Source organism: Triturus cristatus, chromosome 4_2 (genome assembly GCF_964204655.1).
Source record: "Triturus cristatus chromosome 4_2, aTriCri1.1, whole genome shotgun sequence".
Lineage (NCBI taxonomy): Eukaryota > Metazoa > Chordata > Amphibia > Caudata > Salamandridae > Triturus > Triturus cristatus.
In genome coordinates, this window is record NC_140586.1 from 778,575,625 (window position 1) to 778,602,145 (window position 26,521).

The 26,521-nt window shown below is 45.6% G+C and overlaps 1 protein-coding gene across 1 annotated transcript in view; it reads right to left on the reverse strand.

The window, feature by feature from the left end:
- Positions 1 to 403: 403 nt before the first annotated feature.
- LOC146835027 (palmitoyltransferase ZDHHC11-like) overlaps positions 404 to 26,521 on the reverse strand; it is a 43,739-nt gene continuing 17,621 nt past the window's right edge. The window contains exons 2-4 of the mRNA XM_085599955.1: positions 20,336 to 20,960; positions 19,912 to 20,048; positions 404 to 460 (exon numbers count right to left, since the gene is read on the reverse strand). Of these exons, the coding sequence (XP_085456081.1) occupies positions 404 to 460; positions 19,912 to 20,048; positions 20,336 to 20,960 (819 nt within the window). The remainder of the gene's footprint in view (positions 461 to 19,911; positions 20,049 to 20,335; positions 20,961 to 26,521) is intronic.

A 26,521-nucleotide genomic window follows, 5' to 3' on the forward strand; every position in this document is an offset into this window, starting at 1 on the left:
ATCTAATCTTGATAAAATATCTAAAAATTCATGGGCTAAACAGCTTTGTTTATTTTCAGTGTAATATTTCTCGTAATATTGTTTTATTCATTATGTGTAAACTATGTAACTGTAATCACCAAAACAGATTTACTTCACTTAGTACATATGCACACATATAAATAAGGCACATGCATCTGCTCGCCTCAACCAACAACCCTGGAGACATGTGTAAATCCTACCATTGCAGCGTTCAAACTGTCAAGCTCTGCAACATGCAACACGTGCAAGAAACTAGCGAGGAGGGTATTTAAACTGCTCCCTTCACAGACCCAGTGCTTAGCCTCATTGAAGTTGAAGCACTTACCTGTCTCCAGCTGATCGGCTTTCCTCGCATTCCTCTTCTTGGACCCAGTGCTCTCCGTCACGCTGCGGACTCATCATTCAGCTTCTTCCGCTCTTGTGACCCATACCACAGATTCTGGAATAAAGGCGCAACAGAAAAAACATCAGGAGCAAAAGGCTACCGAGGTAAAAACAAACCATTCTAAAATACTCTGTGAGCTAGAACTTGATTCATTACTCCTACTTGAACGCGCATGAGAGATTCTTTTAAATGAACTTGCTTTTTCTGAAATTGAATGTGCATTGAGATCAACTAAACAAGCATTTGCAATGCAATAGGTCTCGCATTTATGCAAGTTTGAGCTATTGACATTGTAAATGGTAATGCCTTTTAGTAATGTTTTTTGTTTTGTAACATAATTAAAAGGCATTGTTATTTACAATAGTAATAGCTTAATTTGTGCTGTGCCCTTGCTGTCAGTATTAATAGAATGCACATAATTTCAGCACAGTTCCCTGAACGATTCTCTACTATAAATAGCCTTGAAATCAATCAGTGTCCCTGGAGCTAAAACTGCAGCATTAGGTAGTTTAGGGTCCATGCCTTCCTCTTGTAAACCATCTCAAACCTTCCTCTCCTGTCGGGTATAGTGCTTAGATTGCAACCTTGCAAAAAGCGCTCTGTTGCGTGCGCAGGGGTCAAACCGTATAAGTTGCAAGTGAACACGCCTGCCACTGGGCTTTGGTGGGAGTAATAGAGAAACTTTTGCTGTTTGTCTCCCTCTAGTACCTAAGCCTTGGATGTATCTCAGCGATTTGAGCAAAAAAAGGAAATGTTTGTATGTGTGTGTGTGCATGTGTGTGTGTTTATGTGTGTGTGCGAGTGTCTGTATGTGTGTGTGTATGTGTGCGCGTGTGTTTGTGTGTGTACGTATCTGTTTATGTGTTTGTGTGTGTGTGCATATGTGTGTGTGTATGTGTGTGCATATGTGTGTGCCTGTGTGTGTTTTTCTCTGCAGACCATAGGTTCACATCGCTGATGGGCAGCCTCTGCCTTTCATCCTTTCTTTGTTTAGTGTTATCCTCCCACTGACACATCATTGTTTTCACACAAGCCTCACTGTATAATTAGGCAGTACCTGCTGCGTCTGTGTGCCTCACGTCCCTATCATATTTGTAACTCTCATAGCATCAACATAATCTAAGGTTACATGCAACTGGCACGGGAGTTTGCGTCTGGCACACAATTAAATGCTGGGTGTCCCAAGAGGTAGGTGTGCCCTTGCTTTCAGTGTTAATAGAATACACAATATTTTCAGCACAGTCCGCTGAACGATTCTATACTATAAATAGCCTTTAAATCAATCAGTGTCCCTCGAGCGAAAACTGCAGCATTAGGTAGTTTAGGGTCCACGCCTTCCTCTCCTAAACCATCTCAAGCCTTCCTCTCCTGTCAGGCATAGCGCTTAGATCCTAACCTTTCAATAAGCGCTCTGTTGCAGCACAAATTGGTGGGCGAAACAGATATACAGAACATATTTTTACATGCAGCTTGTGGAGACGGGCAGTCCCGCCAAAGAACATTAAGAGTTAATCGGGGTAAAGTTTGACCCCAGATAAAAGCAGGATTTTAACACGACTCTGAACATTTGCGTAATATTTTCATATGTTTGTAGGGGTCAGGGTGACTTATGTAATTTCTTATTTGCATGGATAACAACAGAGTGTGCAGCACATGCGTGCTGCAACGTTAGGCGACACCTAAAAAGGGCCATGACACCATGGGAGGCATCACCAGTAGCCAACAAAAGCCCTACAGCCAAACCCCATCTATTTTATACTCACGCAAGAGTTGCAGAAAATAAAATAAAAAACTTGTACAAAGAAACAAAGATGGAAAGCTAACATTTACAGACCCTAGAAAACAAGCGCACCTCTGGCCCTTTTGTGTCTGTGTGTGACCACCAATGTACGAAGCAGTGCGGCTGGGCCGTACGAAAAAAATACAGGGCAGCAACAAAAAAGCACAAAATCCAATCGGAAAACAGTAAACAAGCTACCACCACACACCCTCCTACATCACGGAAAACAAAGATGGCACGGGCCAGTCCAGATGGGCCGTCCCAAAAAGTAACAGGGCGGTAATTAAAAAGCCCAATTCCCAATCACAAGCCAGCGTTTACCCTAAACTATGACGCCAGCCAATTGAAAACAAGGGTGTGGCTTAAAGTCCCCTTCTAAAATATCGATTACTATAGCTCTCACAGAGCAAGCAGCGCATGCGTGCTGCAACGCTAGGCGAGACCTAAAAACGAACTTAGTTATCATTACGGTGAAAGGAACCATAACATTTGTCCTAGCAGGACAATAAGAAAAGACTGGCAAAATATCTTATTATATTCACCCTTTGGAGGCAAAGTGTATTAGCATAATCATTTTGTCAAAAAACAAGAATTGTACATGCTTATGGCAAAGTCTCGCATTGTACTATTTCTTTTTTGATTTCTCCTTCATTTAGCAACAGCAAGGAAAGAGCACAGCCGATTCTCTTTTGGTAATTCAACAAAAATATTTCAGTAAATGTTTATATATTTCTTGGTAATTGAGGTCACACTGACATCTAGTGTCCAGTTTGTTAATATTATTTCTAGTCTGTTTACAGAAGACTTCTGAAACATTAAGAAGCCACTGCAACTATTCTCTAGCTCCTGTTTGAACTTTACTAAAAGCGCGCACCTTCAAAACTTAAAGGCCTTACCCACAACCCTAGGTATGATGGGTTTTAACAGAGTTTGAAGTGAACTAGGTGTTTATGGTTTGGTTAATTCATGTGGTTTTCTTTGCAGTATCAGAACATAATTAGAGCGGGACACCCTAGAAATACCCAACTATCTATAAAGGCTAGTTCATACCCAGAATCCTCATCCAGAATCCCCAAACCTTCTCCTGATTCCAGTAGGACTACGCTGCATATCACATTCTGAGAGTCCAGTACTCCTTCTTGTTTGTTCTCATTGGGTCTAGGGAATAGTCGTCACCATAGCCGAACAACCTGGAGTTCAGGTGATTGGCTTATTGTTAACACTTATAATTCCAAACAGTCAACCTCACCTGCTACAGTTCAATTTGGAGTTAGTGTGCTGCTTACAGAAAGTATTGTGAACGTTTGACCTAGTGCTAGCAGAGAATGTTTGAAACATGGTAACCATGGAAATGGAGCTAAAAGTGCTGACGGGAAGAGAACAAAAAAGAGAAGACTGTTAATCTGAAAAGTAGAGTGGTATGGAAATATTGCTCATTATGGAGTGTTTGGTTTGTAGACAGTAAATGCCATGCTTTAACAGCAGATTGTTAAGTGGTTTTGGGGCTTCCATTTGGATTCGCAAATCCACCTCAATGCTTGAAAAAAAAGCAAAGGTTACAGGACGTTGTAGTTAGGAAATTGAATTTAAAAACCATAGAAATTCAATGAAAAAAACAAATGTTACAGGGACGTTCTAGTTAGGTTTGTATTTTACACGCATAAAGCCATAGAAATTTAGCAGTTATAGCTACCTGAGCTAAATATAATTTACACCCCGCAATGCACTGCTTATGACCTCACATATTACATTACTCATGACATGGTCAGTGACATCACTGATAATATCTCAAATTACATCACTGATGACATTATCCACAGTACCACTCACATACCCACTCTTACCTCCATGCAACCTCTCTAACACCCACTCACACACCCATACAACAACTCACATACCCATTCACAGACCCATACATCTACTGACATATCCACTCATTCATCTATAGAGCCACTCACACAGCTACTCACCCATACAGCTACTCACATGCCACTCACTCACCCATACAGCTACTCACTCACCCACACAGCTACTCACACACCCACTTATTCACCCACACAACCACTCACACAGCCACTCACCCATATAACCACTCCCACAATCGCTTACGCTCCAGTTCGCATATCCATACAACCACTCAGATACCCACTCACTCTGCCATACAGCCACTCACACAGATACTCACTCTCCAATACGGCCACTCACACACCCACTCACCCATAAACCCACTCAAACAGCCACTCATTCACCCATATAGCCACTTTTACACCCAGCCACTCACCCATACATCCACTCAGTCACCCATACAGCCACTGACTCACCCACCTATACAGCTACTCACACACCCACTAACTCACCAAAACAGCCACTCACTCACCACACAGCTACTCACACACCCACGTATTCACCCATGCAGCCACTCACACACCGCAGGAAAGTATAACTGCTGAATTTCTATGGTGTGTAAAGTGTCAACCTAACTATAACGTCCCTGTAACCCTTGTTTTTTTACTGAATATATATGAATATATATAGGCTGTGCTGCTTTTTTCTGGCCTCACATTGATGGGAGGTCCGTTTGGAATGTGATTGGATATACGTATCCAGTCACATTCCAAACGAGCCTCCCATCAATGCGAGGCCAAGGAAAAGCTGCACAGCCATGCACCAACAAACTTGTAAGTCTTTTTTTATTTAGATATATACACCATCAGTGCAGACAAGAGATCAACACATTTCAGCTGTAGCCTTCAACAGGGTTATAGAGTTTCAGTGTGCAGACAACATTTTTAAAAGGAAACTCCCTCCAAAACCACAATCTTATTTTAAAAGAACACACACACTATAATACACAGACTACCTATTTCATATCAAGTTAATAATACATTTCCTCCTCTCTCCTCCCTCATTCTATCACACCCCGAGTGCGTCATAATAACTCAGGTGTTTGTTAAGCGTGACTACTCACCAGTAAGGGTCTCAAGGCGCTGGGGGTGTGGGGGTGGGTTCACAGGTTCCAGTCCATCAAGGAGGGGGTCTGTCGAAGAGCCAGGTTTTGAGGTTTCTTGCGAAGATGGGGAGCGATGTTATCTGTCTGAGGTGGAGTGGAAGGTTGTTCCAGGCTCTGGCCGCGAGGAAGGAGAATGAGCGGCCTCCCGATCTGGTCTTTCTGGTGCGGGGGACCACTGCGTAGGAGAGCTGGGCTGATCGTAGGGTCCTTTGGGGTGCATGGAATTTGAGTCGGCTGTTTAGGTATGCTGGTCCGGTGTCATGGAGGGCCTTGTGAGCGTGGGTTAGCATCTTGAAGGTGACTCTAGCTTCAATGGGGAGCCAGTGGAGTGTTCGCAGGTGCTGGGAGATGTGGCAGTGTCTTGGCAGGTTGAGGACCAGTCTTGTGGTGGCGTTTTGGATGTTCTGTAGCTTGCAGGTGAGGTTTTGTTTATTCCGGCACAGAGTGCATTGCCCTAGTCGAGCCTGCTGGTGACCAGGGCGTGAGTGACGGTCTTTCTGTGTTCGAGGGGGATCCATTTGAAGGTCTTACGTAGGAGGCGGAGGGTGTGGAAGCAAGAGGACAAGATGGAGTTGATCTGGCAGTGCATTTTGAGCTCTGAGTCCAGGATGAATCCCTGGTTGTATGCGTGGTCCATGGGGGTAGGCAGACTTCCAGGGGCGGGGGGACCACCAGATGTCATTCCAGGCATCTGGACCCATGATGAGTACTTCCGTTTTGTTGGTGTTTAGTTGTAGGCAGCTGTTTTTCATCCATTTGGCGACGGCTTCCATGCCTTCTCGAAAGTTGTGTCTGGCGGTGTTGGGTTCGTTGGATAGGGAGAGGATGAGTTGCGTGTCGTCTGCATATGACACAATGTTGAGTCCGTAGGTTCTGACGATGTGGGTGAGCGGAGCCATGTAGATGTTGAAGAGCGTAGGGCTGAGGGAGGACCCCTGGGGGACTCCGCAGGTGGTAGGTGTAGGATCTGACCCGCTGCGTTCTACCGGAGAGGAAGGAGCGGATCCAGTCGAGGGCCTTGTCTTGGATCCCTGCATCGTAGAGTCTGCGTATTAGGGTGCGGTGAGAGACTGTGTCGAACCCCGCTGAGAGGTCAAAGAGGATGAGGGCTGCTGTTTCTCCTTTGTCCAGTAAGGTACGGATGTCATCTGTCGCGCCAAGGAGGGCGGTTTCCGTACTGTGGTTTGTTCTGAAGCCGGATTGGGAGAAGTCAAGGATGTTGTGCTCTTCGATGAATGTGGTGAGTTGGCTGTTGATGGCTTTCTTGATGACTTTCGCTGGGAATGGGAGCAGGGAGATGGGTCTGTAGTTTTTGAGGTCGGTGGAGTCTGCCGAGGGTTTCTTCAGGAGGGGGTTGATCTCAGCATGTTTTCAGTCATCAGGGAACGAGGCGGTTGCCAGGGAGCAGTTGATGGTGTGGCAGAGCATGGGTGCGATGGTGTCGGTGGCTCTGTTGAAAATGTGGTGGGGGCAGGGGTCAGTGGGGGCCCCGGAGTGGATTGACTTCATCGTCTTCAGTGTGTCTTCGGTGGTGAGGGCTGTCCAGTTGTCGATCGCTGGCTTCAGGGTGTCGGGATGGTTGGTGAGAGTTCAGTGTGTTGGTGTCTTCGTCAAAGTTGTCATAGATGCTCTTGATTTTCTGGTGGAGAAAGGTGCTGAGTTTGTCGCAGAAGTCTTGTGAGGGAGGGATGGCGATGGACTCGCTAGTGGGTTGGGCGAACTCCTTGATGATGTTGAAGAGTTCTTTGCTGTTGTGTGCATGAGTGGAGATTCTGTCTTCAATCACTTTTTTCCTCGTTTTTCTGATGAGTTGGTGGTGAGCTTTGGTGGCGGCTCTGAATTTGTTGTGGGCGTCTGTGGATTTGGTGTTCCTCCAGGCCTTTTCGAGGCGGCAGCAAGTGTGTCTGGACTCTCGAAGTTCGGTGGTGAACCATCTTGCTTTCTTGGCGTGGGTGTTGTTGTTTTCTTGAGGGGGCTATAGTGTTGGTGCTGTCAGAGGGCCATCTGTTCAGGGTTCGGGCTGCGGTGTTGGTGTCGTTGTTTTCCGCGATGGTTGGGGTGGAGTTGCTGAGTGATGAGGTTAGCTGGTCATCAGTGATTCTGGTCCAGGTTCTTCGTGGAAGCAGGTGCTGGTGTCTGTGGATGGTGGGTGTTCTGAAGGTGAAGTGGACGCATCGATGGTCAGTCCATGGGAGTTTGGTGGTGTGGCTGAAGGTGATGGAGTGTGCTGTTGTGAAGAGGGGGTCGAGGGTGTGTCCTGCTGAGTGCGTGGGTTCGGTCACGATTTGGCGGAGTCCAATGTTGTGGAGGTTGTCCAGGAGGGATGTGGTGCTGGGGTCCAGTTGGTTGTCGAGGTGGAAGTTGAGGTCTCCCAGTAGGGTGTAGTTGGTGGACACTATGGCATGTGGGGAGATGATGTCTGTATGGAGTTGGCGAAAAGTCTGCGGGGTCCAGGGGGTCGGTAGATGAGGGTTCCTCGGAGGGTGGAGGTAGGGCTGGCCAGTATCTTGAAGTGAAGGTGTTCCATCAGGTCTGTGGGCTCATCGGGGAGTGTGCTCAGGTGGAGGGTGGATTTGTGGACGATGGTGATTCCTCCTTCCGGGTGGGTGGGGCAGTCCTTCCTGGAGATCTTGTATCCTTGGGGAATGGCGAGGGCGATGTCCGGTCCCGAGGTGGTGTTGGTCCGGGTTTCGGTAAAGAATGCTATGTCCGGGGTAGTGATGTCAAGGAGGTCCCAGATTTTGGTGGCCTGTTTGTGGAGGGATCGGACGTTGAGGAGGATGCATTGCAGGGTCTTCGGTTTGGTTGTGTTCTTGTGGGCAGATTGCGCTGGGTCAGTGGTCTTGGCAGTGCTGCAGGTGTGCCGGCAGCGGTGACAGCTGAAGGGTCCGTGAGTGTTGGCTGGTGATGCTAGCTTGCAGTTGTTGTTGCGGCCTGGGTTGAGAGCATGGGGTGCCGCTGGGTCGTAGCATTGGCGGTGCAGAGATCCAGGGTTCCTGGTGCTGGTCGCAGTCGAGTCACAGACGGGTGCAGACAGGCTTGCCTTTGGCGCCCCGGCGGCGGGCCGCCATTAAGTAGGGGTCGGGGAGGGCTGGACAGCTGGGAGGCGGGAGCAGGGAGGGGAGCTGGATTTGGCCGGTCACACTGGTCGTGCTGGGGTGGTGGGGCTGCGGGGGCAGCAGCGGCGGGGAAAACGGGCTGAAAAAGGCAAAAGGAAAAAGGCAAAAAGAGAGAGAAAAGTACAAATAAGGCAGCAAAAGTGCAAGAAAGAGTGGAGGAAAGACACAGAAGACACAGGAGAGTGAAAGGGGGAGATTGAGATGAGGGTAAAAAACGAGTGAAAATCGAAGAAAGACACAGAAGGAGAGTGAAGGGGGAGTGTGAAATGGGGGGAAAACGACAGAAAATGTGCAAGAAAGAGTGGAGGAATGACACAGCGGACACAGGAGAGAAAAGGGGGGAGATTGAGATGAGGGTAAAAAACGAGTGAGAAACGTAGGGAAGACACAGAAGGAGAGTAAAGGGGGAGCTTGAAATGAGAGGAAAGCGACAGAAAATGGAGGAAAGACCCAGAAGAAGAGTGAAGGGGGGAGAGAGAAGTGAGAGAAAAAACGAGTGAAAGAGGAGAGAAAAAGCAGAGCAAGAGAATGGAGACAGAGGTCCACTGGACCACTAGGGATGAGGCGCAGGGAAACCTTCGGGTGGAGGAGGGCCTCAAACCAACACTTGATAGTGCAGGGGCAGACCTCACTTAATGGTGGAGCTGCGAGGGAGGGAGAGCAATTTCACTGCCAATGAGTCAGTGGTCTTGCTGATTTCGATTTTTTTTTTACTCCTGCGGCAAAAAAGACTTCAGATGTATGTCATGAAAGTAATGAAACATTTCAACAGCGCCCCTTCAGAAGTTCCTGTAAAACCAAAATACCTTTAACCAATGTGTTCAATGGTTTTTGGTGTAAAATGCATTATTTGGCAACATTTATTTGTATTAAAAAATCACCCTCACACTGATGAGGAATATCAGCCATAATATACAGATTTAGTTGGTTTGTTTTTCAAATATTTATGTGCGTCAATTCAGGTGTCAAAATCATTACAAATTAAACCCGTGTTTGTTTGTTAGGTGCCATTCAAGATATGTTTTACAGTGGTGTTAGTTAATTTTTTTGAATGTTTGGTCGCAGAAATGATTTGGATAAAGAAAATTGTTCAGAAGCATTCTAGTCAAGATCACACATTAAACAAAATCAAAGGGCTAATAAATCCTCCTACTTAAAGGAGATCCCTTGCGAGTCTTGGAAAGTAAAAAGTCTGAGTCTTGGGCATTTTACGAGATGGTTTGTCAGTGGATCTAGATAGGGCCATCGGCAAAACCTGGAGAATTCAACTCAAGATTGTACATTTGTGGGTGCTCACCCCAATCTTTCACAGACTCAAAGCACATGTTGGTTTCCTCCTGACAACAGTAGGAGTGTGTGTAAATCAGGAAGGAACACTCCCAAATTGGATGGGGTATACATGAAGGGGCTGCTCCACAAAGAAAATTATTTTCCCTATAGGGGAATGTTCAAAATCTGTTTCTGGGTTAAAGTGCTCATTGAGTCATCAGATTCTGCTTTGGATGTAAATGTATTCAAACACTATATGATTAAAGGTTTGGACCAATTCAAAGTACCCCTACTATGAAAGGAGACATAGGTAAGGGTCACCAGTCTCAGCTATACCAGTAGCTGCTTAATGTTAATTTCTGATTTTATGTGCACAAAACAAGGTGGTCTATCAGTGGCGTCAAACAGGCCCTTGAACATAGTCAGGCCCTGTTAAACCTGATAGCCTTCGGGTGGGGTTCTCCAAACGTTTTGCCTGGCTACCTCATATTTCTGCAGATTCCTTTTTGTTGACTTAGGACTCTGAGCACTTTACCACTGCTGACCACTGCTAAGGTGCCTGTGCTCTCTCTCCGAAGCATAGTTTGATTGATATATCCACAATTGGCACCTTTAATTTATTTATGAGTCCCTAGTAAAGTGCACTACATGTGCCCAGGGCTTGTAAATTAAATACAACTAGTGGGATTGCAGCACTGCTTGTGCTACCCACTCAAGTACCCCATAAACATATCTCAGGCCTGTCATTGCAGAGCCTGTGTGTGCAGATTACACTGCCATGTTGACGTGGCATATAAAACCCCTTACCAAGCCTTAAAATGCCCTTTTATTACATATAAGCCACCTTAGGCCCTAAGTGGCCCATAAGGCTGGATGCTACATACCTAAAAGGTAGGGCATGTGAATTTAAGTTTCCTGGTAGTAAAGAACTCCCAAACTCTTTTTTCAGTTCCAAGAGGCCTACCCCTCTCATAGGTTAACATTGGGGAATCCTTATTTCATTTGATTAGCTGTGATGCCTGATAAAGAGAAGGTTATATCTATTATCCTTAGTACCTATGGAATGCTAATGATAAAATCTCATTAATGGTAACGTTGGATTTGATGTTACTGTTCTGAAAATGCTTTTTTAGGTCGAGCATTCAAGACCTCTTGTATATACTTTAGTATATACTTATGTATTAGTATATACTTATATGTGTATGTACTTTGTGGGCTCTGGAAATCAGCCCTAGGACTTGTCTGCTTCCGCTTAGCGACTTTTTTTCTGTTCAACTGCCTCTATTTAACTGTCTTAATACAAAAGGACCAGTAGAGGTCAGTAAAATACCAGAATTGCTTTCTGCTGAGGGACTTTCTTTTTTAAATTTTTCTGGCTTCTGCCTCTATTTCACTTTCTCGATAGAAAACGTCCAGCAGAGGTAAGTAAAATACCAGAATCACTTTAGCATTCTCTAGATTCCAGTCATAGAAATTGTCTTCCACGAGCACCCATAGACATCAATATTTTGTATTTTCAGTGATATGACCACCGAAGGCCCTGATTTTATATTAAAAACAGAGCTTTGGACTATACCATTTCCCGCTGAAAGGCAATATTTCTCTCCATGTGTTCCCATACCTGGCGTGTCATGCAGTTTGGTGCTTACTTCCCACCATTTTAAAGAACAGTAGATGTTTCAGCACCCAGGCTAATGTGCTGTATAGCTAAATACATATAAGGTCCTAAAGGCGACATCGATTGCATTGCAAATGCTTGTTTTAGAAAGTTGGACATTTTACTGCTCTTAGCCATTTGGTGTCTGCTGCCTGTCTCTGATCACTGGGTGGGCCGGGTGACAGCTGGACTTTGTGTATTTCCTCTAGACAGCCATCTTTGAATTCGCCCCCTCTTCAAAGGCACAACTGGGTATAAGTACTGGACCTCTGACACTACCAACTCGGTACACTTCTGGACCTGAAACTACTCTGACAGGAATAGGAACTGCTGTGATTAAGGGCTGCCACTCTGTTGAACTGCTGCTCTGGAAGACTGCTGACAGAGTAAAGACTGGACCGCCATCACTTAATCCCAGAGTGACTCCGAGGGCTAACTGACTAGCTTCCTGATTTGAAGACTTAGGGACATAAAAGTCTTCCACCCTGCTCCTGTGCCTGTTCCATTGAAAGTGGACACAGGTACTTGCCCCAGCAAAACCGACACTTCTTCTGCTTCGCGAGTATAATTGACGCATCAACACTGTTGCAGGAACAGGACTGACGCATCGCACTCGGAACCAGCACATCACCAACAAATCTGGATACATACAAACAGAAACCCAATTTCTAACAGGCCCCCAACCAGTGAAGCGAGCAGGGCAGGGTCGGAGTGGCCTAAATGGCTATCAGGCAGTGCTTGATGGGTTGGTCTGACAGGTCAGTGTGTGGTCTGTTTTAGGTCTCTCCTAAACAGTACATACGCTGCAGCCGCGGTCGGTAGTAGGAGTTCCTGCAGGGCGGCGACGTGGGGAGGGGGAGGGGCAGGGTGGGGGGGTAGTAAACTATGGATTCCGGAGGTTTTCAGGTAAGTAAACATATAAATTAATAAAACGAATTTCGTTGCGTGCACTGCATCGCATTTGGGGATGCAGTGCACGCAACGAAATTCGTTTTATTAATTTATATGTTTACTTACCTGTAAACCTCCGTAATCCATAGTTTACTACCCCCCACCCTGCCCCTCCCCTCCCCACGTCACCGCCCTGCAGGAACTCCTACTACCGACCACGGCTGATACGCTGTCTCTTTGAGACATTTTGTTTGCAATCAGTGCACAGCCCACCCATTGCTTTTTAGGTCTCGCCTGACCCAGCGCATGCGCTGGTCTGGCGAGACTTATTGAGAGGGCTCCAAAAAGTGCTACCAGGCCAGCCTAGAGCTACAATGCATGTGCGCGGGCGCATGCGCCACTTTTACCGCGATTACTTTCACTTTAGCGGCCGCTTGGCATAGCCAATAGGTCTCGCTTTTGGGACCTTATAAGTGTTTAGTTATGCAACTGTTGCATGCCTAAACACTTATAAGGTCCCAAAGACGAGACCTATTGGCTATGCCAATGCTTGTTATTTGTTGTCTTCGTTGCCACATTTAAATGTTTTCTTGTATGTGGTCAACGCGTAGCAGATTGCATTCCTTTCCGTGTGTGGAACCCTCCCTTGGAGCATGGCCACATTACTTCTGCCCTTCCACTGCTTCCCTCATCAGAGCCACTTTTTTCTTCTGTTTTAGCGGCCGCATTGTTCTATGCTGTCAGCACATGCCGTCATCATTGTTTATCTTTCGTAAACCACAAACACATTCTACATTTTACGTTTATTAACTGTAAACAGTGTTAGCAAATGCACCCCATTTCTTTTGTTTCAACAGCTGTTTGAGAGTGCACCATGGTCACATTCTTATATGTGGGCAGCGTGTGGCAGCTTTTTTGTTTATCTTTAGTAAATCTCAGACACATACCTGCGTTTTATTTGTTTACCATGTTCGGAACCTTACGTTTTTTTAGTAGAAACAAAGGAGGCAAATGCTTTTAAGATTCTGCATTTGGTGGTATGTACACAGCGGCAGACAATGATTCCTTTATCAATATTTTTATCTTTTGTACGCATTAGACACACACTATTTGATGTACTATTTGTTCATTGTCCAGCTTAAAATGGTATTTGCTAGTGCACCTCATAGATTGCATGAGTTTTATCTTTTTTCTAAAGTTCAAACAAAGGCAACATATGCTTAAATGTCATATCGCCTCAGTTGTACATTTTAAAAGGCATTGCAAGTTATTTTCTGAAGACTTGTGCTTGCAAGTGGACTTTATTTTTATCCTTTTACATTCGCACGCGTTTTGAAAATTGTTTTATTCCTGTAAATAAAGGCAACGTATATAATTTGCCTACAATAACAGAATCTTATAGTAAAAAATTAGTTTGAACCCGATTCCCTAGCCTAAAAATGTATATACAAAATGTCCTTATAAATTAATCTTTCCTATCTTCTGAGATGTAAAATGGCATTGCACATTTATTTCTTCTTGTGATTCCAACTTCACTTCTTTATCCTCGATCACTCTACTGCATTTCGAGATTTGTTTTCTTTTCAAGTAAATAAAGGCAGCATATACTAATATAAGTGTTATGTACATACATGGTACTTTATTGTCGGAGAGCAAATTCAATTTGGTTTGTCTGTGACTCCTCCTTTCCTTTTCTCTCCAGCACGTTCTCATATTAGGATGGGCCTTTTCAAAATTCATTATTGTTCTTCATGCGTTCTTATGTTACAAATTCTCCTACTCTCCCATCACTTTATTAATTGAATTACTATGCCAATCAATCAATATGTATTTGTAGAGCACAGCTAATCACCCACAAGGGTATTCAGGCGCTAGGTTGCTGGGCTCAGTGGAAAAGCAAGACCTTGTATTTCTTCCTGAAGTCTGCGAGAGAGGGTGATGATTAAAGGTGGAGGGGTAGGCTGTTCGAGGATTTGGCTGTGAGGTAAGAGAATGAATGGCCTACACTGTAGCTGCGGCAGATGCAAGGCATCTGTGCGAAGGCAGGGCTAGGCGGAGCGGAAGGCTCTGGAGTATTGGTGGAAATTCGGCTGGTGGTTTATGTATGCTTGTCCTTGGTCGTGGAGGGCTTTGTAGGCATGTGTCAGCATCTTGAGTTGCCATCTTTCCTGGATGGGGAACCAGTGGAGTTTCCTGAGGTTGGCTGGCGGATCAGTTTCAGTAGGTTGAGGATGAGTCTTTTTGCTGAGTTCTGTATTGTCTGGAGTTTCTTCATGAGTATGGTGGTGGTTTTTGCATAAAATATATGTCCAATTCCAACATACTTTACGTAGTTATTAAAAAGTACATGGGAAGACGTTTACCCTATGCTCCTTTTACACTATGGGTATCCGATAATGAATCACAAGGGAAAAAAGTACATTTATAAATACCAAAACAACCAAATCATTGGATTTTTTACACTTTCTGTAATATTCTCCATGTGCTATTATGGGTTATTGTCATAAATAAAGCATTATTTTTCAATAAAACATTTATTATAACTACATATTTTACAATCATTTTACTATTTAAAAACATTACGCTCTGTACTACTGCACTCTATAAAACTCTAGTCTACACCACTGCACTCTGTGCACTCACAAACAATAATATCACAAGTGTGATACAAGTGTACATACATTTACATACATTACATGTCACAGCTCAATTTTATATATCACAACACATAACTCATGTAGAATATCAACCTTATGGCCCAGTAGGTGGGTGATCTCCACTTATACACTGACAAAGCGCACACAGATGTTTAGTGTTTCTTCACAGACGATAGCACACCAAATTGCACAAAAATAGAGTCCCTAGGGAGGTTGAAAGAGAACATAATATACACAATAAACAACAAACTTAGCTGTGCAGCTAAATACCCCTAGTGTAACTGCCAGAGGCCCAAGCAACGTAACAAATTCCCTACCAATGAGCGCATCAGCCGAGGGACTAATATCAAAGTAGTAGAGCTCTAAATAGAGTACTTATCATATCCAGATGGAGACGGGTGAACCGAGTTCGGATGCTACGTAGGAGATGCGTCTAGTCTTGGTTCCTTGATGCGAAACATCGAATATTCTGGAGCCTGGTTACTTATAGTTCAGAGCTTTAAAAAGTGCGGCCGAGACTTTTAGGTCTTGCAAGATCTTGGATGGCCATCCCATATTGTTGTTGTGGATGCCTCGTAAGTTGAGGATGACTCACCAGTATTCACACACCTTTCTCATGTAGTTGTGAATGACTCGCCAGCTGAGAATGACTCACTAGTATTCAGTCTTCCAAGGCACGGGGCAAAATCTGAGACATAGGTCAGTTAAAGCATAAACCACCATGCATGTAGATAGAGAGATCGCCTAATGTTCTGCTCAAAAGAGGACCTAAGGTGTTGAACTCTATATCCTAAATAGTCTATAACATAAGAAACTGAAAGTGTGTGCCGAAGACAATGTGGGTGCAAGTGCTTAAGGTGTGGATGAGAGCACGAAATGCCAAAGAAGGTGCCAGAGAACCTTAGGTTTGTAGGCAAAGGCCACCATCACAGAAACACGGTCACCCTTCAGTCATTTTACAGTGTGTGATTTTAAGACTTTTTTGCAGTGGAGTGTGAAATACTTTTCTTATGGAGTCTTCTACACGTGCTAGTCAGTAGACTGTCACCTCATCCACTTTCATGCCCTCTGCACGCAAGAATTTGAATGCTCCTACCAAGCGACAAAAAAAAGATTCTGGGTCTCCTACGAAGTCTCCTTTACCTTTGACACTGGACTACCTTATGGAGGAGATTAGGCATTTGAAGCCTTTTATTATGGAGACTAACATCATGCTTCAATGCTTTGAAGAAAAGTGGTTTCCCCTGGAATCCAGAGTGTCAAGTCTTGAACATTGAATCAGTGATGTGCAGGATGCGACTACCAAAATTGATGGCATGGATAAGGAGATATTGCTCTTGAAGCGTAAGACATAAGACTTAGAAAATCGAAACAGGCGCAACAACCTCCGAATTTATGGTATTCCAGGAGGGCCGGAGGGGTCCGACATGCTTGCCTTTCTAGGGGTTCACATTCCTAACTTGGTGGGCCTCAAAGAAGGGACACATCGCAACCTACAATGTGCTCACCAAATTGTCCCTAAACCTGTTGGTACCTCAAGTTCTGGACAGCCTAGAGGAATAATTGTTCTTTTTTGGGATATACTGAGCTGCTTATGGTCTTATTGACGGCCAAACAAGGGAAGCAAATGCCATGGTCTGGCCAGAGAGTCTTTATCTCCCAAGATGAAGCACGTGCAACTGCTGCTCATCGGAAGAAGTACTTTTCCTTCCACCCTACTCTACGATCCATGAATGCGAGAAATGGTCTTGTGCACCCATGTTTCTTTAAAGTCACTTATAAGGAACAAACTTTTTCGTTTGATTGTCCAGTAGACCTGAGGAAATGTATTCTTCGACACAAGGGTGAAGCAATGGATCTTGGAAAGGCTTGAACCTTTTCTTTAATGTCTCCTATCCTGTTGTATGCTTATACTTTGGAACCTTTTCTCTAAGTTGTTTATATTTATTATTTTTAGGAGTTAGTTTTCACATTATTAATGGAAACTTGTACATTGGTCAACGGTGTTCATATTTTAATTGCTGCTTCCAGCTCATTGTCTATTTATGTAACTTTGTTATTTATTTATTCCCTTTTGCAGCTGTATGTTGTCTAATCCAGATTCCTTTCTCTGGTGTGCTGTCTCCCAAGTACCTCCTTTCCTAGACCTCCTGTTTGCATATTTTCCTCATGTCTTTGTAAGTGGTATTTATTGGTCTTTTAAATGCCTGGCATTCCTATATGATGATTTATTTGTATTGTCTTGTCTGTTTTATTCATATGACTAACTGCTGTCTCTTTTTTTGTATTCTCTATTTCTTTTTCCAATATAGCGATTGTCTCCGTCGGTATTGCTGTCCAATTTCTTTTGATCTTGGTCTGTTGTCCTTCTTCAGTGCTTGCGGTTCTCCAATCCTTCATCATATTCTTTTCACACTGGATGTGTCCCACTCTCTTCATGACCTTAGCCCTTTGGTTCTATGTCATCTTCTTGGTCTCTACCAGATTCATTGTTCTTTACTTTATTCTCATTTCTCATTTCTCTTTCCTCTTTTTCTTTTTAGTTTCTTTTCTCCTTTCTTTTACCTTGATTTTATTATATATCACAGATTTCCTTTAAAGACAATTGTTAAGCCATTTCTTTAGATATTTATATTTAGATGGTTAGTTGCTTTAATTTACCTTTTTATGGTTATCGTAGTTTAATATGTATGTTAGTTTCTTGCAATGGTAGGTGCTCCTAAGATTATCTCTTGGAACCTCAAGGGCTTGCGTAATCCTATTAAGAAGCAGTGAGCTCTTACACACTTACCATGTCTCAAATGCAATATTGCCCCACTACAGGAAACATATTTACTTGATAAGGACTTAAACTCACTGTGTAGAAATTGGGTTGGGCAAGTATTTTGCTCTTCAGCACTTGATCACAAAAATGGGGTTATTATATTGGTTCACAAATCCCTTCCCTTGGTAATAGAGAAATAGGACAGAGATGCGGAGGGTCGATGGGTACTAATACATGCCACTATTCATCACACACCTTTCTCCATCCTCAATATTTATGGTCCTACTGGTATTGATGTGAACTTTTGGGAACAAATGTCAGTTCTGTTACCCGAATGCAACTCTAATAGTAGGCAGTGATTTCAATCAGATTGTAGATGCTTTTTAAGATGGAAAGTCTACATTTAAATACGTTCCTATCAAAATTTAGAAAACATTCACATGGTTTATTTATTCCAGAGGGCTAGTTGATGCGTGGAGATTATATTCTCCGGACACGCTGGAATATACCTTCTATTCTCCTACCCATAAATCCCAATCTAGAATTTATTATATATTTCTTTCGCCTGTCCTGGTTTCAACAGTTACACAGGCTGAAATGGGATCAATATTGATTTCAGATCATACTCCTGTTATGGTTGACTTGGATTTATTACCTGAGACCTCTAAACCTAGTAGATGGCGCTTTAACATTAGTTTACTGAAAGGCAAAGATTTTGTGCAGAATTTTGAAGGTTTTCTACAAGAGTTCTTTCTACACAATACCACACCTGACATGCCATTTCATATAGTTTGGGATGCCTTTAAAGCTTCTGCTAGAACATTCATTTTTCACAACCAAGAAGGATGTGTTACACCGTTTAATAAATGCCACATTTAAATTCAATAAAAAATCAACATTGTTAAAAATTAATTCCAAATTTTAAGGAGGGCGAAATAAGTCAGGCAAAATACTTGCTAATTATTTGAAGGTCAAATCTCAAAAGTCCAAAATAGTGAAAATTATAGAACAAGGAAATTTTGAAAAAAAATTCTAATTATTATACCAACCTCTACACACCAGATCACTTTCTCATGGACGAGGCAGTAGATGCCTAATTTCACTCTCTCCCATCAAGACATCAACAGGTACAGGATCTTTCTTTTCTAGATGAGCCTATTTTGATTTCTGGATAAAAGTCGTCTCTTAATGCACTACTCTAAGATAAAGCACCGGGTCCGGATGGTTTTTCTGTTGAATTTTATTCCTGCTTTTCACATCTTTTACTCCCACATTTACTCACCTCATATCAATATTTTCTTACAAGATGAAGCTATTGATAATTTTTTTAAGGCTATGATTTGTTTAGTTCCTAACAAAGATAAAGATATGTCCTCATGTGCCAATTATAGACCCATTTCTCTTATCAATTTAGATTGCAAACCTTTTGCTAAAATTGTATCTATTAGAATTTCTCCCCTTATTTCGGATATGGTTGACTTTTTTATACAAACAGGATTTGTTAAAGGAAGACGCATGACTGATAACTCCAGAGTGTTTTTAGACATTTTACATGCGGCCTCAGCCATCAATACGCCTATGGCTGCTGTAACCTTGGATGCTGAAAAAGCTTTTGACTGTGTTAATTGGAAATGTATGATGCGGGCTCTTAAATGGCATGTTTTTAGTCCAACTTTTCTCAAATAAATAGCTATATTTAGGCTGTCCGGTATTCGGTTAAAACCGACTCTGCCCGAGATTACCCTACCGATTGCAAATCGGCTGACCCGGTTTAAACTGAGTATCGCTGAATTTTTCAAATTGGATTCACCACTTGGCCATTTGCACCTTTTGGCCACTTGAGGGAGCCAAAGCAGTACAATACAGTCATTGCTTATAGGAACAAATGGAATATAACTCCCTAGTAGGTCGGAACATCGATCCAGTGACTATGCCAGTAGCGACCTATTGGAACGCTCAATGAATCCGGAAATAACTCTACTGTATTGATTTTCGATACATATCGAGATCCCCGCTTTGGGAATGCCGGTTTGCCCTAGTTAGCCCAACAGTGTCAACTACTATCTTCTACGGAGGCACCTAATGGCTTTCGGGCAGGATACAACAACTTCTGTACATGCCGGACACATCCAAATAAAATGTCGTTATTGTACTGCTTTGTTCCTGAACTTTCACATTTGCTAGGTTCACTCCTGGTTTGCAGCATCTGCAGGTCTAGGTTCAGGCGAGAGACGTGGCATCAACGACATCTGTACATATTCCATCCGGTTGCCCAAGAGAAATAAGTCCGCTATCATGATACAGAAGGCCACTTCATCTAGCGGACAGAGGGAGGTCTGTTTCTTTGGGGGTGCCTACTGTATCAGCCAATGTTCCGTCTGACGTCACTTGCGCCTCCTCAATGTACTTCCTGTCTCTGATGCTCTGGGTGTTTCGCTGGTGCACCATATAGTCGTAGGTGCTCAACCGCTTCCACAGGAGGTAAAGATGGAATCATGCGCACAACGCCCATTGGACTCAAAGGGCTTCAGCCCCCCCCCCCCCGTCGTGTTTGGCAGCCCGGGATGAGACAGCTTCCCGGCGCACACACAGCCGCACCCGAGTACTTCACAGGTCTTTAAAAGACCTTTGGCTTGTTAATGAGGCTTTTATGGTTTTCACCCCTGCTTAGAGCCCCTGCCGCTCCACTCTGCCTTTTGCTTGAATAATCAGCCCCCCCCCAAATATTTTCCTAGCCCCTCCCCCCTGAAATTTGACTCTAGTTGCGCCTCTGGATGGAATACCAGCAAGTGTCCAAGCAGCAAAATAGGTATGATGCCCAATATCACAGTGATAATTGCTATGGCCAGAATTCCTGCTGCAGTCGTCTCAACTGGAGCAGCCGGAAGAAAGACTAACCAAGTAGTGTTTGAGGTCACTCCCTCAAACTGCGGCGCTGTGCGGAGGTCCGCCGGGTTCACGAAGTACTGGATGAAGACGTAGATGACAACCATCGTCAAGAGAAAGACTCCAAGGACGGCAGACCCCACCGCGCTGAAGAAAAACCAGTAGTTCTTTCCTCCCACACAATTATTCAGCCACTTGCTGTGGCGGTCGAAGTCGGAGAGGCACTTGGTGCAGGCGCTACAGTGCTTGGCCCTAGGCCCCACGTCGACTTGGCACAGGTAGCAGTGAAGGTTTTGAATGACGTGCTTGTGCTTGGAGCGGTCCAGAACCGGCATAGGGCGGCTGTAACTTTTCTTGGCCAGGACATTGGGGTCTGCGGGGTCCACCGTGATGGCGACAAGATGTGTGACAAAGTGTCCAGCGAAGAGTATCCCAGTGACCACATAGGCTGCATCCTTCCACCCATGAGGCAAAAGAGGTATGTATGTAGAGCCCACACTAGTGTCTTGTGAGCTGCGTTCCTGGCAGCGGATTCAACAGGGAGACTGCAATTTCATAACAGCATTAAAAAAAAGTTCTCTACGTATATTTATTGACAAACACTTGCTGAGTGACCAATTCACGCTTTCATTTTAACCAAGCATTTGCAATAGGTCTTGCATTTACGCTATTGACATTGCAAATAACAATGCCTTTTATTTTAGTTTTTGTTTTTAAAACATAAATAAAAGGCTTTGTCATTTACAATGCCAATAGCTTAAACTCGCATAAATGTGAGACCTATTGCATTGCAAATGCTTGTTAAATCTGAGCTACAGAATCAAAGGACAATGGAATTTTTTTAATGACTGTATTAAGCTTCTGAAATGTAGAGCAGTATACAATTTCTGAAGAAAAATTGAAAAATCAATCATAAAAGCAAAGCATTCCATAAACACCGGCAAAACACTGTTTCATTTGTTTCTTATGGCGCGAAAATGAGTAAACACTGAAAAGCACTGTTTTTTTGAGGTATGGAAATCACTGGAAAACACTGAAAAAATACCACCAGAATTTACCAAAAATAGAAACTGAAAACAGGAAAGCCTAGCTATATTGTATTCTTCTTGGATGACATCTGTGTTTTTTAAATGGCATAAAGGTGCCAATTACGATCCTGTAAAAACCGGGTACGAACCGTCGGACGCGTACCCGGTCGTAACAAGATACAAACTTGGAAGTACGATTCGCACGGAAATACTATTTCCGTACGAATCGTACAAAACACCGACCGACGAATATATACATACAAATGTGATCCGGGAAAGCGCCGACGTGACGTCGGGACGCACGCAGCCTGCCATTCACGAACCAGGAAGTATGATTCGCACCGACGTCATCCCGCACGGAGAATATTTTCCGGCAGCCAAAAAAAATTGGGAAATCAGGACGACGCGAACAAGGAGTACCTGCACGCGATGGACAGACATGGACCCGAACCTACGTGTCATCCCGGCCCTCATAGCAGTCGACCTCCTCTACAGGTTACGACGCAGATGCCGCAGAAAGTCAGAACAACAAAGGGAGGGGGGAAAGGGGGGGCAGGAGCAGGGGCAGGCCACAAAACCCCCATCAAAGTCACACAGCACACATGCCCTGGACATACCTGACCCCCAGGCCCTGGTCACTATGAGGGGGTGGGGGCGTGTCCAGCAAAGCCAGCGTCCGCCACAACGGAAGTGGTTGACGACGCAAACCGGTAACACAACAATACAGGTACGACCCGTACCCACGCCTTAAGAGCGTGGGTACGAGTCATACCACGCCCACACCTATGTCACCCCAACAATGGCGGGACGGCTGTACCCACGTGGCAAAGGCCTGGGTACGGCCCGCACAAGCATTCCACAGCGTGGGTACGGATATGTACGGACCGTACCCCCACCCCCGTATGCATGGAGCGTTCCCCCCATGCCAATAATGTACGTACGGACCGTACCCACACCCCGTATGCATGGAGCATACCCCCACCCCAACAGTGTATGTACGACCCGTACCCTCACCCGCGTATGCATGGAGCATACTCCAACACCAACCGTGTATGTACGACCCGTACCCTCACCCGCGTATGCATGGAGCGTACCCCCACCCCAACAGTGTATGTACGACCCGTACCCTCACCCGCGTATGCATGGAGCGTACCCCCACCCCAACCGTGTATGTACGACCCGTACCCTCACCCGCGTATGCATGGAGCGTACCCCCACCCCAACAGTGTATGTATGACCCGTACCCTCACCCCCGTATGTATGAAGCGTACCCCCCACCCCAACAGTGTACGTACGGACTGTACCCCCACCCGCGTATGCATGGAGCGTACCCCCACCACAACAGTGTACGTTTGGACCATAACACCCCCCGTATGCATGGAGCGTACCCCCACCCCAACAGTGTACGTACGGACCGTAACACCACCCCCGTATGCATGGGCGTCCGCAGAAATTTTTCCAGGGGGGGGCGAACCTGGCAAATGAAGGGGCGTGGCTAATGTTAATCAATAGGGGCGGGGCTAAAATGGCAGACAATCAGGATCGGGTAATGTTCAGGCCAACCTGAGAAAAACAAGCATTGGCATAGCCAATATGTCTCGCCTTTGGGACCTTATGACTGACTCACTGACTGAAGAACTTATATAGCTCACTTTTGCCGAGGCGTCTTGGCGCTGGGTAAGTATGATGCCGGCAGTATAAGTATTTAGTTTTGCACCAGGTCCCAAAGGCGAGACTGATTGGCTATGCCAATGCTTGTTGTTATATCTGGGCATGTTGAGAGGCTAGGGGACTGGGTCTCGATGTCTGGTTGGGAGCACAGCAATGACCTACTCAATTTGAATGCGTAGGTAATACAACCGGAGGGGTGAAATGAAAGGATCGCTACCAGGAATAACAGGAAGGTAGAAAGTTGGGCTGGTTAGAAAGATAAGGAGGGGTAGAGGCAGGCATGGTGGTGAGGGGAGAAACAGATGCATGCTAGGAGAGCGCTGTGAGGGAGTGAGGCGAAATGGGAAGAGGCACTGAAAGGTGGGTCGGGTAAAGACCGTAGTAAGGCAAACAGAAGGGTAGCGAGGGGTGAAGGGTAGACAAAGAAGTGAGGTGTAGAAGAAAAAGATTCAGGAGCAGAGACAGGTAAATCAAAGCTGGAGAGGGGAGAATAACGCAGTCGTAGAACTTGAGGGGGCCAGGTAGAGAGAGGGAGAGGTGTGTCATAGACATGTAGAGACAGCTGAGGAAGAGGGAATAATAAAGACTGAGGTAGACAGGTGAGGTAGAGGGGTGCGTTGATATAATGGAAGTGCAGAGATGTGCCACAGATGTTACTGAAGAGGAAAAGAAGTAGAGATATTGAGAAAGATGTAAGGCACTAAAAGAAGTAAGGGGGTGAACAGAGGTAGAACGAGTGGAAGGGGAGAGAACACGTAGAAGATGAATGGCAGGGTAAAATGAGCGATCAGGCAGTGAGTGTGAGGAGTGGGATACAGAGGCATATGTGGCAGTGAGCATGATGTGCGGGGTACAGAGGGATATGTTGTGGCAGTGCGCACAAGGTGCGGGGTACAGAGGGATATGTTGTGGCAGTTAGCGCAAGGTATGGGGTACAGAGGGATATCTTGTGGCAGTTAGCGCGAGGTGTGGGGTACAGAGGGGTATAAGGCAGTAAGCGCGGGCAGGGCCGACTTAAGCGCTCGTGGCGCCCAGTCCGACAATGCTTTTTGGCACCCCCAATGACCACCTCCACTACAGGTTCTTCATAACCATCCTTTCACAGCGCCCCTCAAGCCTCCGTAACCATTCAGTCTCAGGTGCATTTAATTCATTTTATAGCGCCGCTCCTATCCGTGTAAGGTGTCAGAACACTTTACATTACACAGATTACATAGAGACAATCAATCATAAGTGTGTAAATCAGTGCATAGGAAATGTTACATAAGAGAGAGGACAAGAAGGTGTAGGAGTCACAGGTCATCCGTACAGGTAGGCAGGATAGTTTAAGAGGGCTTGGCCAGGAGAATCAGAAACCTAGAATTTAAAACCTAGCACCATGGATGGGGGGTTCCCTTTATTAATAAGAATTGATTTCTACCCAAAGTAACCCATTTTGCCACATTAGGATAATGAAAAGCTGGGGGGAAATCATAACGCTCTAGCCCATACCCTACAGTTTGCATGCATCTTTCATAACAGTTACTTGCTCACTGTTCCACATTAGGATTTTAACTCATAAAGAGTTATCAACAATATGGTCTCTCTGACAAAAGTGTGACCCACTGACCTATTTACATTACATTATACGCACTTTGTGAGCTGCACGTTCTTTGCAGCAAGCATAGTAACCCTCTGCGCTACCTTAGGATGAGTAGAAACTTCCATTACACAAAACTTCGATCTCTCCCTCTCTAAGAAGTGCATTAATCACTGCAGTCATTTAGACATTTTTATTGGTGGCTGAAAATTTCTAGGAGTCCAGGAAAGAAGCAGGTGCTTTTAAAATCATATTAGCGCCCCCTACACAAAGTCAGCACCCGGGGCGGTGGCACCGGTCGCACCGCCCTAGAGCCGGCCCTGAGCGCGGGGAGTGGGGTACAGGGGGATATGAGGCAGTGGGGAGTGGGGTGCAGGGGGATATGAGGCAGTGAAACACAGGGTCGGCATGTCCTGCCAGACATGATAGGGTGCATACTGGCAGATAGATATGTTATTGACACAAGTCTGTGTACGTTTTGGTTGGATCTGAAATCCGGGCTATGGCGCAACCTCAATTTTTGACTTGGGAGAATAATGCATCGACCCCCCCCAGAACTTCATTCAGAAGACCCCTTGCTCTCAAGCTACACTGTGTTAAAAGGAGGTCTTTGTGTCCAGACCTAACCACTCGTGCTTGTGGCGCGCAGCTCAAACTGGCCATTGTCATTCTGTTTGTGATAATCAGCCACAGACAGAATGACAATGGGCGGGAGGGGCTGCGAGGAGGAGTGTGAGGCGCCCGATCAGGGAGTTGAGGCCTCTGGCAGGGAACAGCTCTGCTCCCTGCAGGGCCTGTAATTACGGACAAAAGGCGTCCGTAAAAGCATGGGTGGCCGCAGGGGGGGCAAGGAGGAGCACTCCAGGGGGGGCAAGCGCCCCTCCTTCTCCCCCCCCTGCGGACGCCCATGCCTGTATGTATGGAGCATACCCCCCACCCCAACAGTGTATGTACGGACCGTACCCCCACCCGCGTATGCATGGAGCGTACCCCCACCCCAACAGTGTACGTACGGACCGTAACACCACCCCCGTATGCATGGAGCGTACCCCCACCCCAACAGTGTATGTACGACCTGTACCCTCTCCCGCGTATGCATGGAGCGTACCCCCACCCCAACCATGTATGTACGACCCGTACCCTCACCCGCGTATGTATGGAGCGTCCCCCCCATGCCAACAGTGTACGTACGGACCGTAACCCCACCCCGTATGCATGGAGCGTACCCCCACCCCAACCGTGTATGTACGACCCGTACCCTCACCCGCGTATGTATGGAGCGTACCCCCACCCCAACCGTGTATGTACGGACCGTACCCCCACCCGCGTATGCATGGAGCGAACCCACACCCGTGTATGTTCTAAGCGTACATATCCTGAAATAGGAGGGTTGGGTGCAGAGTCCTCCCAGCAGTGCCCAGACACAGGAGGGGTGTGTGCAGAGTCCTCCCAGCAGTGCCCAGACACAGGAGGGGTGTGTGCAGAGTCCTCCCAGCAGTGCCCCGTCATAAGAGGGGTGTGTGCAGAGTCCTCCCAGCAGTGCCCAGACACAGGAGGGGTGTGTGCAGAGTCCTCCCAGCAGTGCCCAGACACAGGAGGGGTGGGTGCCTAACACTCCCAGCAGTGCACAGTCATAAGAGGGGTGTGTGCAGAGTCCTCCCAGCAGTGCCCAGACACAGGAGGGGTGTGTGCAGAGTCCTCCCTGCAGCGCCCAGACACAGGAGGGGTGTGTGCAGAGTCCTCCCAGCAGTGCCCACACACAGGAGGGGTGTGTGCAGAGTCCTCCCAGCAGTGCCCAGTCATA